General features: G+C 36.6%; 3 protein-coding genes across 7 annotated transcripts; all 3 read left to right on the top strand.

Annotated features, from left to right (window-relative positions):
- The first annotated feature begins 1,655 nt into the window (after positions 1-1,655).
- On the top strand, positions 1,656-4,863 carry LOC123227239 (receptor-like protein kinase HERK 1). The gene has a single exon (XM_044651952.1). It carries the CDS (start codon positions 2,098-2,100, stop codon positions 4,567-4,569), a length of 2,472 nt encoding a protein of 823 aa, XP_044507887.1. The 5' UTR covers positions 1,656-2,097; the 3' UTR covers positions 4,570-4,863.
- An 839-nt stretch (positions 4,864-5,702) lies between these two features.
- Positions 5,703-10,039, top strand: LOC123227711 (protein RDM16-like). 5 transcript variants are annotated; one of them, XM_044652829.1, is made up of 8 exons: positions 6,324-6,464; positions 6,620-6,649; positions 6,833-6,919; positions 6,997-7,120; positions 7,245-7,706; positions 7,805-7,999; positions 8,084-8,244; positions 8,846-10,039. In XM_044652829.1, exons 2-8 carry the CDS (start codon positions 6,630-6,632, stop codon positions 9,723-9,725), a joined length of 1,929 nt encoding a protein of 642 aa, XP_044508764.1. In that variant the 5' UTR covers positions 6,324-6,464; positions 6,620-6,629; the 3' UTR covers positions 9,726-10,039. The 5 variants fall into 5 exon arrangements, with proteins under 5 accessions (XP_044508761.1, XP_044508762.1, XP_044508765.1 ...); XM_044652827.1 differs by lacking the exon at positions 6,620-6,649 and having other exon boundaries at positions 6,102-6,464; XM_044652830.1 differs by lacking the exon at positions 6,620-6,649 and having other exon boundaries at positions 6,306-6,464; positions 7,002-7,120.
- Positions 10,040-12,939: 2,900 nt separating this feature from the next.
- LOC123227712 (ABC transporter G family member 6-like) lies at positions 12,940-15,607 on the top strand. The gene has a single exon (XM_044652831.1). It carries the CDS (start codon positions 13,091-13,093, stop codon positions 15,359-15,361), a length of 2,271 nt encoding a protein of 756 aa, XP_044508766.1. The 5' UTR covers positions 12,940-13,090; the 3' UTR covers positions 15,362-15,607.
- Positions 15,608-16,245: the final 638 nt, after the last annotated feature.

Raw genomic sequence — 16,245 nt, 5'->3', positions numbered from 1 at the left:
TCACATCTACTTTAGGTATTAAAATATTCTTAATCTGTTATGAAAATTTTCAAACCAAATGCATCATAAGGGGATGTTTCGTTTGAGAAATATTTTATTATCAAAATTAAAGAATTCCCTTAAAGATAAATTATCTTGAAGATTATTGAGTATAAATTATTATTATAGTCGATAAAATTAGATAAATATAAATAATTATTATATTTTGTTAAAGATAATAAAAGAATACTAGTATATTATTTTACTTAAATACCCTTAGATATAATTATTCTAAAATATTTTTATATTATTTATTATATTAATTGAAAATAAAGATTATTTTTGTTCTAAAAAAATTAATACATAAAAATATAATTATAGTAAAATCAAAATTATTTTGATTATCTTTTAATATTTAAAATAGAAATAATATTGAGATTACTCTTATATTATTTATTATATCATTATTAATAATACAATATTATTAAAATTTTTTATTATTTATAAATTAAATAAAGTAAATGTCGTATCTAGACCAAAAAGCTTAGGGGATGAACTAATCTTGATTTTCCGGTCAATACTTAACTAATGATATTATAATCAAATTAATTTCGCTTATTAATTGACATAGCAACTAACTAAGGATCATTTTGTCATTTGCTATATACACAACTACTTTTAATTTATATGAATATCTATCTCTAATTGCAAATTTTAGGTATACCCACTCGTTTGAAAAGTTTTTCGATATCAAGAAACCTTATTTGAGTTGAATTTTTATTTCAAAATTGAACTGAGCATACTAAATAAATAAAATTTTGAATTTAAAACTAACTATATTAAATAGATGAAACTTTAAATTTAATAATTCAATTAAAAAATTTAATATTTTTATATTCGAAATCTCAACTCCTTTGCTATTTAATCTATTTTTGGATAGAGATAGATATGAATTAAATCGAGTATAAATACCTCTTGGCTTGAGTTTGACTTAAATTTATTGAATCAAACATCAAAGATGATTCAAGTTTTATTCGAATAAAAATAGTTTGATTTGAGTTTAATTCGAATTTATTATTCAACTTCATAACTAGGTTATATGACTCAGATTTATGATTTGAATTTGTGATTTATTGATAAAATAACTTATTTAATAATTATTTAATATAATTTAAATAAAATCATGAGTTAAATTCAAATCGAATAGAGTTATCTACGAGACAAATTAAATTGTATTATCTCTAATTTAAGTTTTACCTTATTTAAGAATAGACCAAACTTTTTAACTTAACCTTAATTAATATTTGAAATAAATAAATTCGTATATAATTGAAACTATCTTTGTCCACTTTTAAGCTCATGCCAACTCAGTGGGCCCTTGGCGGCTGAAAAGTTACACGTACGGGAGTCAAGAACTAGAGCCCCCAAAGCTAACAACTAAAGCTCACCGCAACCTTTTGATTGTAATATAAAAAGAAAAAGTGCAGGCACAGACAGAGACAGTACAGAGGAACCTTCTTCTTCTTCTTCGCCCCGGTGGGTGGCGAAACCGCGTATTACGTGGAAGAAGAAAAGGATCTGCCAGCCACCAAATACCCGCGTGTTTTCTAAATTAAGTCTCTTAATAATTATATTCAATCATTCATTTCAACATTAATCTGCAAAAGCTACTTATCTACATTGATAGCTGTTTTCCTCTTTCTCTGCAATTCAAACTACTTAGTCTTTGACTGTACTGTGCCTGCCTGCTACTCTTTCTTCTCTTCTTTTTTATATTATTTTTGTGATCCTCTGAATTTGTCAAAACAAAACACAATCTCTTTTGGTTTTGGGTCTATTTCATTGTTGTTAATTTAATGCTTCTCTTTGCAACATGCTGTTATTATAATGACTCTTTTACTTCCCATACTCCACTCCAGTCGGAGACATTTCCCAACTTTCGCTACTCTCTTTGGGTCTTCTTCTTCTTCTTCTTCCTCCTCTCCACTCGCTTTTTATATCTTTTTCTTACCCTCTTGATTATTTTTCTCTTCTTATCAGAATTTTGCTTTTCAGCTTGCCATTTTTTCCTTTGCAAGTTGTTGTAGTAATAATCTCAGTTTTTTCTCAATCTTGATCATGATAAATGTTGGCAATTTTTTTGAATTGCAGATATGGATTTCATTTGTTCTTTGTTTAATATATTTTTCTTTTGGTTTTACTCCTATAGACAATTATCTAATAGACTGTGGTTCCTTCACAAATACATCTGTTGATAATCGTGTATTTGTTTCTGATAACTCAAGTTCCATCCATCTTTTTACTCAACAGAACATTTCTGCTAATATTAGCTTCAGTTCTATCTCATCAAACAGTAATTATTCAGCTTTGTATCACACTGCTAGAATTTTCACTGGACCCTCCACTTACTCGTTTCCAATCAAACAGAAAGGGAGACATTGGATTCGCCTCCATTTCTTCCCTTTTCTGTATGAAATATACAATATGAGCTCGGCAAAATTCTCTGTTTCCACACAAAGTTTTACCCTTATCAGGGAATACCAATCAGGGAATAATGGTTCTTTAGTTAAAGAATACTCTTTGAACATAACTTCTGATAAGCTTGCTGTCACTTTTACTCCACTTGCAAATTCATTTGCGTTTTTAAATGCTATTGAATTTTTTTCGCTTCCTGATGAGCTCATCCCTCAAGGCGCCACAACTATTGGCTCTCAAAATGGTTACCAAAATCTGCAGAAGCAGGCCTTGGAGACAGTTGTGAGGGTAAATATGGGTAATCAAGTTGTGTCTCCTCAAACTGATCCATTGTGGCGGCTTTGGGTTGCTGATGATGCATTTCTAGCGCATAATGGATTAGCTAAGTTTGTGTCGAATGTCGAATCTGTCAATTTCACCGGAGAAAAGCCAACTGAGCAAATTGCTCCAGCTGATGTCTATGGCACGGCCACGATGTTGAACTCAGAGCAAAATCCTCATACAAATGCAAATGTAACATGGATATTTCATGTGGATTCTGGCTTTGAATATCTAGTTCGGTTTCACTTCTGTGATATATCCAATGCCTCTCAACCATACCTATTCAATGTTTATATCAATACATGGTATGCTTCTCATGATTTTAATCTTCAAAACTTTACTACCAAAACCAAAGGTGCCCCATTCTATATGGATTTCATCATAAGAGTGAGTGATAGCCATAAGCTAAGTGTGAGTGTTGGTCCTTCTACTACAGTGGAAAGTTACCCAACTGCATTTCTTAATGGTTTGGAGATCATGAAGATAAACAATTCTAGAGGCAGCTTTGATGTCTTGGAATCTGAATCTAATTTCTCAACCAGTTCCAAGATCAGAGTCAGTCTTATTGTGGGATTGGCTGCTGGGTTATTTTTCAGCATTGTTTTGGTTTCAGTTCTCTTCCTACTGTGCAGAAGAAGGAAAAAACTAGCACAAATTGATCATATGAAGGCAGAGGACAAGTTTGCCATGAATGGAGGAGGTGTTACTGCCATCTTTTCCAGCACAAAGACTGGCTATCGCTTCCCTTTTGTTGTGATTCGGGAGGCTACTGATAATTTTAATGAAAGCTTGGTCATTGGGGTTGGAGGTTTTGGGAAGGTTTATAAGGGAGTCTTGAGAGATGAAACTATGGTGGCAGTGAAGAGGGGAGGTTCTCAATCACATCAGGGTCTTGCAGAATTCAGGACTGAGATTGAAATGCTATCTCAGTTTCGTCACCGACATTTGGTGTCTTTGATTGGGTACTGTGATGAGCAAGATGAGATGATCATTATCTATGAGTACATGGAAAATGGTACCCTTAAGGACCATCTTTATGGCTCAAACTTTCCCAGCTTAAGTTGGAGGCAAAGGCTTGACGTATGCATTGGATCGGCTAGAGGACTTCACTATCTTCATACCGGCTCCACAAAGGCAATTATTCATCGTGATGTCAAGTCTGCAAACATACTACTTGATGCAAATTTCATGGCCAAAGTAGCTGATTTTGGTCTTTCAAAAACTGGCCCTGACTTAGATCAAACTCATGTCAGTACTGCAGTGAGAGGCAGCTTCGGTTATCTTGATCCTGAGTACTTGACAAGACAAAAACTAACCGAAAAATCAGATGTGTACTCCTTTGGGGTGGTTATGCTTGAAGTTCTTTGTGGGAGACCTGTGATTGATCCATCACTTCCAAGAGAAGAGATGGATTTAGTTGAATGGGCAAGCAAGTGTCAGAAGAGTGGTCATTTGGGGGACATTGTAGATCCTAAGATCAACAACCAAATAAAACCAGAATCCCTGAAGAAGTTTGGAGAGACAGCTGAGAAATGCCTGGCCAGGTGTGGACTTGATCGACCGTCTATGGGAGATGTCTTATGGAACTTGGAGTATGCGCTTCAACTCCAAGGGAATGAAGAAAAATGTAGTCCTAACGGTGAGATACCGTTGCAAACAAATCTTGTCAACCAGTCACACACCACTATGTCCATCTCGGAATTTAGCATGGGAGGTATGCATGACCTTGCTGGCATTTCAATGAGTAAGGTTTTTGCACAAATGGTGCAAGAGGAAACAAGGGAGAGCTATTGAAGTTGTGTACTCAACCAAGAAGTTCTGAAGTCTTTCACATTTTTTTTTGGTACAGAAAGGGATGGTGTAGTTTAATGGCATGCATGTAGTACGCATGCCAATTAATTCTTGGTATGCAAGAAAGATTCAGAAATGAAGTTGCTTAATGTTGTTTTGTCTAGTGTATAAGCACAGTTAAACAGAGTCTCCTTGCTAGCTTTTGATTCTTCTTTAATGAATTGGTTGTTTGCCTCTTTTTGTCAATAGAATTGGAGGGGTTGTTCAAGGGAACAAAAAATCTGCCTCATTCTTTGAATGTTTGGAAATTTATATGCATATACTTTGTGACCAACTTGTATGCGAAAAAATTACTAGTTACATCTTTCAGTCAGGCTTTCAAGAAGGGTTGACAAGAACGCTAGACGTAGCCAAATTCCCTAACCTCCGTCCCCATAGGAAGACCGTTTCTCATTCTTATCCCAGAAATGATAGAAAATTTTTATTTCTTACAAAAAAATTCCCCTCCTCTTCTCCACCTAGTCCCATTTATGTCTGCAACCCATATGATAAGAAAACCAACAAAGAAAATACTAAATTCATCTTACACATCTATGATATCACATAATTGTTTGAAGAAATCCCACCCACTAGTTATTGGGATAGTCCTATTTTATAATGTTCCAACAATTTTTTTTCCAAAACAAGAGTAACCTTATTATATTTAATTACTCTTATGCATAGATTAGGACAAAACAATAATAGAAGATTGATTATTGAGTCTATAAAGGGTATCTATATCTGTAAAAATCTTCTCAATAAAATGAATACGAATTGAATTGAATCCAAACATATTTTAACTCGAAAAAAATAGTTTAACTCAAATTTATTAAACCAAAATTATGTGTCATTTGAGTTTAATAAAAAATATAATATTAGATTTTTTTTTTGTAACAATAAGTAAAATCTTCGATCAAATAATCGAGACTATAACCATTGTATCAAAGAATTTTAACGCAAACTACCTATTTGGAATTGAATCATTGATGGATAACTTGATTATTGCTTGAAAGTAAACGTTAACACTCAAACCGGCTATAGGGTTATGTTTATCGAAACCAAAATATCTCGGCTTTTAGATAACTTGATTGTTGCTTGAAAGTAAAAGTAACACTCAAACCGGCTATAGGGTTATGTTTATCGAAACCAAAATATCTCGGCTTTTCTACTAAAACTGGAGAGGTAAATTATGATGGCACGGCTCCTCTCATTGCCAATGCTCCCGGTTTTGTGAAAACAAACCGTAAAGTAGCGAAGATTGAGCCGCCGATTGTATTTCATTTTAGGTCGACATACTTTAGAGTGAAACTCTAGCCATGGATCGTCTCTCTGAAAAGGACAAATCGTCCAAACGTTCACGGGACGACCGTGAACGTGAACGCCAGCACCGTCACAGAGACCGAGACGAAAAACACCGTGATCGAGAGCATCATCACCACCGATCATCGCCAGATCACAAATCGTCCAAGCGCGAAGACCGAGAAGGTTCACGCGACCGCAATTTCAAGCGGGAGAAATCGATCGACGATCATCGCGAGTCGAGGCGCAACAGTGAGAGATCGCATGAGAGGGAGGGAACGAAGCATCGTGATCGTGAAGTGAAGCGCGAGGAATTGGACGGTGATGACGTGGAAATCGATGAGAGAAAGAAGAGGAAAGAGAGAGAAGAAATCGAGGAGAGAGATGAGAAGAAGGCTAGGATTTTTTATGATAACAAAGGGAAGAGAAGGCTTGAAAGTAGCTTCGTAAAAGAAGAGGACAGCGAGGGTGCTTCTGAAGATGTAAATGTTAACGAAGTCAATGTGAAGAAAGAAGTCAGTGATGATGCGACGGCTCGTGGGGGCTCTGCCAATTCGAATGTAAGTTTCCGAACTTTTTAGTGTTTCATACATGCAGTTATAAACAGTGCATTCACTGTATTATGAATTGGCCATTTTGCGAATATAGGGAACTCACATTGCTTGCAGTGATTCTAATGTTTTCTGATTAGTTTTTCTTCACTTATTTATTTCAGTTTATAGCTCATGGCTGCTAATCGTGAATTGTACGTATTTTACAATTTAAGTAATATTTTTTATTAATATGATTTTTTTTGGTCATATTTTTAGCCCTTTTACTAGTCCGCACAACAGGTTAGGAGTTGGTTATATATTTTTGTTATTATTTCTCATTTTCATGTAGTTGTGAATTTTGTTTGTTGACTGCTGAATTTAACTTGTTCTTACAGCGTGCTGCTGTTGCATCATTTAATGTGGTATCAAGGACTCTGCCTGACAGTTCTATGGCCACTGGTGATCATCCCCTTCCTGCAAAGGTATCTTCAATTTATACCACAAATGAAAATAAGGGAGTTAGTATTACCAGATCTCATGAGGTTCCTGGAAAATCTAGTACAGATGGGACATCTTCAGCTGCTGGGAAAAGTGGAACTCTATCACTAGATGCTTTAGCCAAAGCTAAGAAAGCTTTACAAATGCAGAAGGAATTGTCGGCAAAGCTGAAGAAGATACCATTGGTAAGAAGAATCTGCACTGTAGAAAAAATTGTTTCTCTCCTTCTCTCATGTGGTCCAATTTATTTGTTCGTTTGGTAATATCTATTCCTTGGTAGACATTGAATACTTCTTTTCATTTTTATAGTTGAACAAGGGCACAAGTTCAGATGGTAGCTCAGTCTCTGGACTGAAGGAGGGAGTGAAAGTGCCATCCTCTGGTACTGGAATAACACAGGGAACAGTGACAAAAACCGCAAATGCTTTATCAGCTGGTGCAATGCCTAGTTCATCAAACTTACCAATTGCTGTAGCAGCTTCTGTGAAGCCACCTGCAGGTGGGGTGCCTACCATTCCTGGCCTCTCTAATATACACAACATTGAAGCTGTTAAACGTGCTCAAGAGCTTGCTGCTAAGATGGGCTTTCATCAGGACCCTGAATTTGCACCTCTTATAAACCTATTTCCTGGACAATTGCCAACAGATGCTGCTGTTCCCCAGAAGTCTACCAAGGCTCCTGTTCTTCGTGTGGATGCACTTGGTAGGGAAATAGATGAACATGGAAATGTAGTGAATGTGACTAAACCAAGCAACCTAAGCACTCTAAAGGTTTATTTCTGACCCATCGAGATTGTTATACTGTTATTTCCATATTTTGATTCATTAATCTTGTTAGTGTTGTAAGCTGATCTTTCTAAACTATCCAGGTCAACATCAACAAACAGAAAAAAGATGCATTTCAAATTCTTAAACCTGAGGTGGAGGTGGATCCGGAATCAAATCCTCATTTTGATCAGAGAATGGGTATAAATAAAAACAAGCTTTTGAGACCCAAACGGATGACTTTCCAATTTGTAGAGGAGGGAAAATGGTCAAAAGAAGCTGAGATTCTTAGAGTCAAGGTACTTTTTACATCCATTTTTGCCCTCATTTGATCACTATTAGATATTCCGTGCTTATATATATGATATATCTGGTTATCACAGAGTCAATTTGGAGAAGCTGGAGCAAAGGAGCGACAGGCGAAGCAAGCACAGTTGGCAAAAGTGAAGGGAGGGGCTGACATTAATCCTAATTTGATAGAGGTTGCAGAAAGAGTTGTGACCAAGGAAAAACCTAAGGACACAATTCCTGAAATAGAGTGGTGGTAAGTTGATATATTTTTATATTTGGTATAACATACCAATTTATTTTTCAGTAAGGAATAGTCTTTATTTAATGTATTTGGTTTGAGCAAAGAGAGATATCTATAAATTGAAGCAATTTTTGACATGAAAAATAGGTCAATCTTATCTTCATCTTGAACCTAGGCATTCCACCCCCACCATAAGAGCTGATACAAATCTCATTTTACTTATTGCAAAGAACAAAGAATTTGTATTTTTCAATGATCGTCTGTTGTGGAGGTGCATATTTTATGATTGATGGCATGTAAGAGCTCACCTTGATATGCTGTTGTCCTTTTTTTTTTTTTTTTAAATAAAGTTAAGGTTTTGGCCAGTGTTGGAGTGGTTATTAAATGAAACAGGATCCCTTTCATCTCATTTCAAGCCTGTTGCTTTTTCACTGTTAGAAGTCAAAATATGAAATACACCCTGAAGATTTTTACTCACAATCTTTTCATATATTTTGAATTTTGTTCTTTGTTTTTAGTTTATCAGAGGTTAAAATGCATACTCTGTCTATCTTCATTATTTTATTTAATACTTTGTATGAAACAACATAATTACATATGCTCTGAATTTCAGGGATATGCCTCTATTGCTTAATGGTTCTTATGTTGACATATCCAATGGTGGCATGGTTGAAGATAAATTAAAGAAGGAAAAAATCACTATCTATGTTGAACATCCTTGTCCTATTGAGCCTCCTGCTGAGGCAGCTCCGCCCCCACCTCAACCACTGAAGCTAACCAAGAAGGAACAAAAGAAGCTCCGTACTCAAAGGCGGCTGGCAAGGGAGAAAGATAGACAGGAGATGATAAGACAAGGCTTGATCGAACCTCCTAAACCTAAAGTTAAAATGAGCAATTTGATGAAAGTTCTTGGTTCAGAAGCAACCCAAGATCCCACTAGACTAGAAAAAGAAATCCGTAGTGCTGCTGCTGAGCATGAACAAGCTCATATCGACAGGAATGTTGCACGCAAGCTTACACCTGCTGAGCGCCGAGAGAAGAAAGAGAGGAAACTGTTTGATGACTCTAATTCTCTTGATACTGTTGTTTCTGTTTACAAGATCAATGACCTTTCACACCCTAAGACCCGTTTCAAAGTTGATGTTAATGCCCATGAAAACCGTTTAACTGGTTGTGCTGTAATTACTGAGGGAATCAGTGTTGTGGTTGTTGAAGGTGGGATCAAATCCATCAAGAGATATGGGAAGCTTATGCTTAGGCGTATAGACTGGGCGAAAGCAGTGAATGAAGAAGACGAAGATGAAGATGAGAATTCTGAGAAACCCCTCAATAAGTGTATGCTAGTGTGGCAGGGCAGTGTTGCCAAACTAAGCTTCAATAGATTTTCCGTTCATGAGTGCATGACTGAAGCAGCTGCTAGGAAAGTTTTTGCCGACACTGGCGTAGCACATTACTGGGATCTGGCTATCAGCTTCACTGATGACCAAATGTAATCAGGGATGCGCTTTCCTTTAGTGTTCGTGGTCATTAAACTTGTTTGTTCAACTTGAGCAGCTTTGCTTCAACATTTTGGTAGGTTTGAGATTTTTCTGAAAGTTACTAAATGTAGCATTTCAACCATAGGAGAATGCTGCAAATGCTGATCTTCATTAAACTTGTTCGTTCAAGTTGAGCAGCTTTGCTTCAACATTTTGGTAGGTTTGAGATTTTTCTGAAAGTTACTAGATGTAGCATTTCAACCATAGGAGAATCCTGCAAATGCTGATCTTCATTAATCGGAATGTTACTGATTTCTTTAAAATTTTAACACCATGTATCTGAACTACTTTTATTCATGGGCGTAGGCAGATTGTGCATCAACCAGATGGTAGGAATGGTATTGTTGTCCACCCCTGTAATTAAATTAGGTCCCTTGAACCTTGACAGACGCCAACAACATTGTGCCGATTCAGTCTCTACACCTCTTCTCCACGTGACTAATTAATATACAACTTATGGGTCTTGTTATATATCATCACATGAACCCACCATATCCATAAGTTTGATTTTTCCTTTAACTGATTTTTATCACCAGCCTTCCCTTTCACATTTACAAACTGGTATATATTTTCCCCAAAAGGTTATTTCTGGTTTGAATATTACCTAATCCGATATGAACATAAGGGAAAAATCTTCAGCATATTGAGAGTAAGCACCGGTTGGACTCTGAGAGGTTGTACTCAAATTTGTCAAAACGAACCATGTGAAAACTGAAACTTCCCAAAGTTCAAGCAATGAAGAAAGGTTAGAAAATTGACACCCAACAGAAAGACAAGCGAAAAAATTGACTTAACAAAAGAGTTTCAATTGATATGTAAATGAGGAACATCCTTGCCATTTAGCCTATATTTATTGCCCATGCTCAAGCACATGTTTGCATCCACAATTTTCTAATTTGACTTGCGAGGAAGTCAGTATTTTAAGAGCAGCCCTTAATTATAGGTATGAGTTAGCTTGCAATTTGGCCATCTAACATTAACAACCAAGACTTCTGCTCGTAGTTTGGCACCCAAAATGTTATGTTTTGTGCCTTTGTTTCTTTGTTTCTTATCCCTCACTGTATTTGTTGACTCTTTTAGATGTTTCCTTTTGTAATTGTCTTTCTGAAGGGGCAAATATAAGAGTAGGCTTGTCAATTCTTACCTCTAGTGTTTAACAAGTACACCTCTTCAGTTAATAAGCTTCATTTATTTGTCAATTTTCTAACTTGCGGTAGCTTTATTCTCTATAAACCATTTCAAATTATCAACCTGTGTTAAAATCAAATCGTCCCTTAAAATTTAAAATTTAATTTCTTCAAATTGTGTGGAGGTGGAGGATATACATGATGTAGATGGCCATACTTATTTATCCTTAGCTTTGAGATAAGTAATTGAGAAATGGGGCATTTATGTATATAGCTCAAGAGGCATTGGGCGGCTGCTGCTTCCCCTCCATGTCATGCCTTGTATTTTATAAGTCCTTTTCACATTTTTCTCAATTTTGTGTGTTGCGTTTTCAAACTTCCTCTCAATCAAATTGATAGAAGTGACACTGAAAAGTAGGGCTGGCTTGGCTCGAACTCGGCTCGGTAAATTTTTTTTTTAAATTTTTATATAAAACGGCGTCGTTTTGATTAATATATATTAAAAACGATGTCGTTTTGATAAGAAAAAATGAGCTGAGTCGAGCTGAACGTGAGCCCAAAACGAGCCGAGCTGAGCTGAGCTTGAGCCGCTCATACATGAATCGAGCCGAGCTCAGCTCGGCTCGAATCCAGCCCTACTGAAAAGGTGATTAGTCCTATTATCTATATATACATTAATCTAAAATATAGATAAAAAAATTTTCACTTTAAAATTGTAAAAAAAATTAAGATTTGACGATGATTTCAATAATCTCTTTGATGTGATTAACTTTACTTTTATAATCTTAGAGTTTAACTCAATCTTTAATTTATAATCATCTCGTATCAAATTAAAATCATGTTATTATCCACTTTCTATAGAAGGGAAAATTTAATTAAATGTATAGATCCATTATTGTACTAGACGTTTAGTTTGGATAATGTTTTATTACCAAAATAGAAAGATTACTTTGAAGATAGATTACTTAAAAAATTGTTGGGTATAAATGATTACTATGTTTGATAAATTTTGATAGGTATAAATAATTATTGTATTTGATTAAAGGTAATAAAAGTTTACTAGTAAATTATTTTACTTAAATACCCTTGAATATAATTATTTTTAAATATTTTTTATATTATTTGTCATATTAATTAAAAATAAATTTATTTTTGTCTCAAAAAATTAATAAATAATAATATAATTATAATAAAATCAAGATTATCTCGCTAATCTTTAAATACCTAAGGTAAATGTGGTAATCAGATTACCACCTATAATATCTATCACATTAGCATTGGTAATAAAAGATTACTGTAAACCAAACAAAAGAATAAAAGATAGATTACTAATATAATCTTTAAATACTAAAACCAAACACCCCTTAAAGGTGTTATATTCAATTATGCAATTATATATAACTCTACCTCGTCTTATAATTAGAGGATTATACAAAGGTAAAGTGACAACAATATTGATATACATTATACTAATTTTACGCCAAATAATCAATAATATTATAAAGGACATAGACCTCCAACAAATTAGTCAAACTACTTATAAAATATTATTACTTTTACTATCTTTTTGCATTGGATTGTATATCATAATTTAATATACGTTACAAATTTAGAGTGAGAAGGATGATCATTGCAAAAGTTCTTTAGTTTTTAATAAAGAACATCTTCTTTTTATTAAGTTCAAATATAAATGTTTTTCTGATGATTAATGGAAGAAGAATAAGGAAAACTCGGGTGACCGCATTTTAATTAACTTAGCTTAGGCCAGTAGATCAACATCCAGTTCCAACCGAATTTCATCTACACCAAAATAGTACATATATCCAGAACTAAATACCCATTACGCCACGTGTCCTACCTTCAAGCAAAAAGAAGACGTGTTCACCTCTCCTTTACTCTCATAAACTCAGTCCAAAAATCAAATTAATAAAAATATTTACCTCTCGGTAAAAAAATTTTGGGCTTGTCTGATTGATAATCCCATTTCCTATATAAACAAATCCCAACCCAAGCGCCCCTAAACCTATACATAAACCTCTCGAATTGCTCTTCTAAATAAACCCACCAAAACGACACCCTCCTCCGCCGCATCCACCACCACGATTTCACGGCGTCACGTATGCTCCCACGCCGTTAACATTCCTAAACCTAATCGCTCTTTTCTTTTCTTTGATATTATTTTAAATTTCAGAGATGTCTCGTGTTGTAGCCGAAGATATTATATCACCAATTGGTGATAATCATCTTCCGTTCTCTGCTCACTCAATGGAGTTAACCGAATTATCGTACGGGACCTCCGGAGCCTCGCCCACCCTCGGCCAGCTGTTAAAGCGAGTAGGCGATGTACGCAAAGAAGCGACCGGAGACGAAACTCCGGTGCATCAGACTTTTTATGTCAGCGACTTTAACAGTGTCGAGCCTCGTTCCCTCCCGTTCGTTTTGTCGTTTAACAATTTGACTTACAGCGTCAAGGTCCGCCGCAAGCTGCAGCTCCCGGCGATCTTTAGCAGGCCTCGACACCACTGCGTGGGAGCCGCCACCGCGACGGATCTAGTGCCGGGAGAGAATCTCTTCTCCAGAACCAAGACTCTTCTCAATGACATTTCCGGAGAGGCGCGTGACGGCGAGATTATGGCGGTGCTTGGCGCCAGCGGTTCAGGAAAGTCGACGCTAATCGACGCTTTGGCGAATCGTATCGCGAAAGGGAGCTTGAAAGGAACGATTACGCTAAACGGCGAAGTTTTGGAGTCGAGGATGTTGAAAGTCATATCAGCTTATGTCATGCAAGACGATTTGTTGTTCCCGATGTTGACGGTGGAGGAGACTTTAATGTTCGCTGCGGAGTTCCGACTGCCGAGAACATTATCAATATCAAAAAAGAAATTGCGCATTCAAGCTTTGATCGATCAGCTAGGACTGCGAAATGCGGCAAAAACAGTTATTGGAGACGAAGGTCACAGGGGAGTATCTGGCGGAGAACGACGTCGTGTTTCTATAGGAATTGATATAATTCATGATCCAATTATTTTATTTCTCGACGAACCGACTTCGGGTCTCGACTCCACCAGTGCTTACATGGTGGTGAAAGTTTTACAGAGAATTGCTCAAAGTGGAAGTATCGTCACGATGTCGATTCACCAGCCGAGTTATCGCATTCTCGGACTGCTGGATCAGATGATATTTTTATCACGTGGACAAACTGTGTACAGCGGTTCACCACTGAGTTTGCCTCTTTTCTTCGCCGAGTTTGGCCATCCGATTCCGGAACACGAGAACCAGACCGAGTTCGCTCTTGACCTTATCCGAGAACTCGAAGGCTCCCCCGGTGCAACAAAGAGTTTAGTTGAATTTAACAAATCGTGGCAACAAATGAAGCACACGAGAATTACTTCAGTTCATGTAGCTGAGAGCAATCGACAAGGACTCTCACTCAAAGAAGCCATTAGTGCAAGTATTTCAAGAGGAAAATTAGTTTCAGGTGCAACCACAAACGAAGCAAGTACAACATCAATGGTGCCCACTTTTGTCAATCCGTTCTGGATCGAAATGGCGGTTTTGTCGAAAAGATCCATCACAAATTCACGAAGAATGCCGGAGCTGTTCGCTATACGCTTAGCGGCAGTTTTAGTAACCGGGTTTATTCTCGCCACCGTCTTTTGGCAGCTCGATAATTCCCCTAAAGGCGTTCAAGAACGATTAGGCTTCTTCGCTTTCGCAATGTCGACGACTTTCTACACGTGCGCTGACGCCCTTCCCGTCTTTCTTCAAGAAAGATATATTTTCATGAGAGAGACTTCTCATAACGCTTATCGGAGATCATCTTACGCGTTATCTCACGCTCTCGTGGCGTTACCGTCGTTGATATTTCTCTCGCTAGCCTTCTCCGCCACCACATTTTGGGCGGTGGGGCTCGACGGTGGAGTTTCGGGGTTCTTATTCTATTCATCGATAATCTTCGCCTCGTTTTGGGCTGGAAGTTCTTTTGTCTCGTTTCTCTCAGGCGTTGTGCCTGATGTAATGCTCGGTTACACCATTGTTGTTGCTATTTTAGCATATTTTTTACTCTTCAGTGGCTTCTTCATCAACCGCGATCGGATTCCCGGCTACTGGATATGGTTCCATTACTTGTCACTGGTGAAGTACCCGTACGAAGGCGTTTTGCAAAACGAATTTGAGGATGCGGGTAAGTGTTTTAGTCGTGGGGTTCAGATTTTTGACAACACGCCACTGGGGGCCGTGCCGACCTCGATGAAAGCGAGATTGTTGGAGAGTTTGAGCGGGAGTTTGGGAATGAGGATTACGAGCTCGACGTGCTTGACGAAGGGGTCGGATATATTGCAGCAACAAGGGATAACCGATTTGAGTAAATGGAGTTGCTTGTGGATCACTGTGGCGTGGGGATTTTTGTTCAGGATTTTGTTCTACTTTTCTTTGTTACTGGGAAGCAAGGGCAAGAGACGGTAAGGTTGAGTGAAATTATTTCTGGGTAAAAGCTTTCTTATTATTATTATTATTATTATGATTGTTATTAGTACCCAATAATATATTTTTGTTTGTCGACATCCATGGCAGAATATTTGAGATTCATTGAACCCTAAATTTTCTTAGCTTCCTTGTAAGAACAATAGACATCAAACAGTCTGCTAAAAGAAGCGCTGAGGATTGTGTGTCTACAAACCTTGTTATTATGAACCCAATATTCAATCAACTTTTTATCAACAATTTTGAGAGGCTTGGACTTGATAAGAGCAATAGCAACGCCATGCGTACGCCGCATTTCCAGTATGAAGAACACTCGTTCCTGCCAATTTTTTATAATTTTGTCATGCAAATAATTCAATTTTTGAAAGGCCAAAAGACTTGTTTGAGTATAGTAAAAACCCAAAGTAATTCCCTCTAATTCTCAAAAATTCAAACATTCACTGTAAGATAAATTTTGTTAAAAAACTTGATTAGAATAAGGAATAAAATGATTATTTACTAAAAATTTAAAAAATTAAAGTTCTATTACATTTTTATTTCCAAATTTAAAACTCATAGTTTTTCTTCACCTAAAGTTTAAAAAACATAGTTTGCGAATGATTATGGTGGGATGGTATCAAATGAGGATATTGCAATCGTGTTGATGTTGGCTTGAGAAGTGGAATGTGACCTGCAAACTCGAACAGAGAAGTGGGCAAACAAAGTGAGTTGGATAGGAACTTTGAAGTGGAGGAGAGGCTCGACCTGGACAGCTCCTGTAAATCGACTTAGAGTAGAAGAGAAACAATGTGATGCAGTAGCTTGAGGCATGAACGAAAGTCACTGTCGTTAAGGATTTTTATTCGATGAATTTGAACAATCCCCCA

Source organism: Mangifera indica, chromosome 10 (assembly GCF_011075055.1).
Source record: "Mangifera indica cultivar Alphonso chromosome 10, CATAS_Mindica_2.1, whole genome shotgun sequence".
NCBI lineage: Eukaryota > Viridiplantae > Streptophyta > Magnoliopsida > Sapindales > Anacardiaceae > Mangifera > Mangifera indica.
This window is presented reverse-complemented; position numbering and strand designations above follow the sequence as displayed.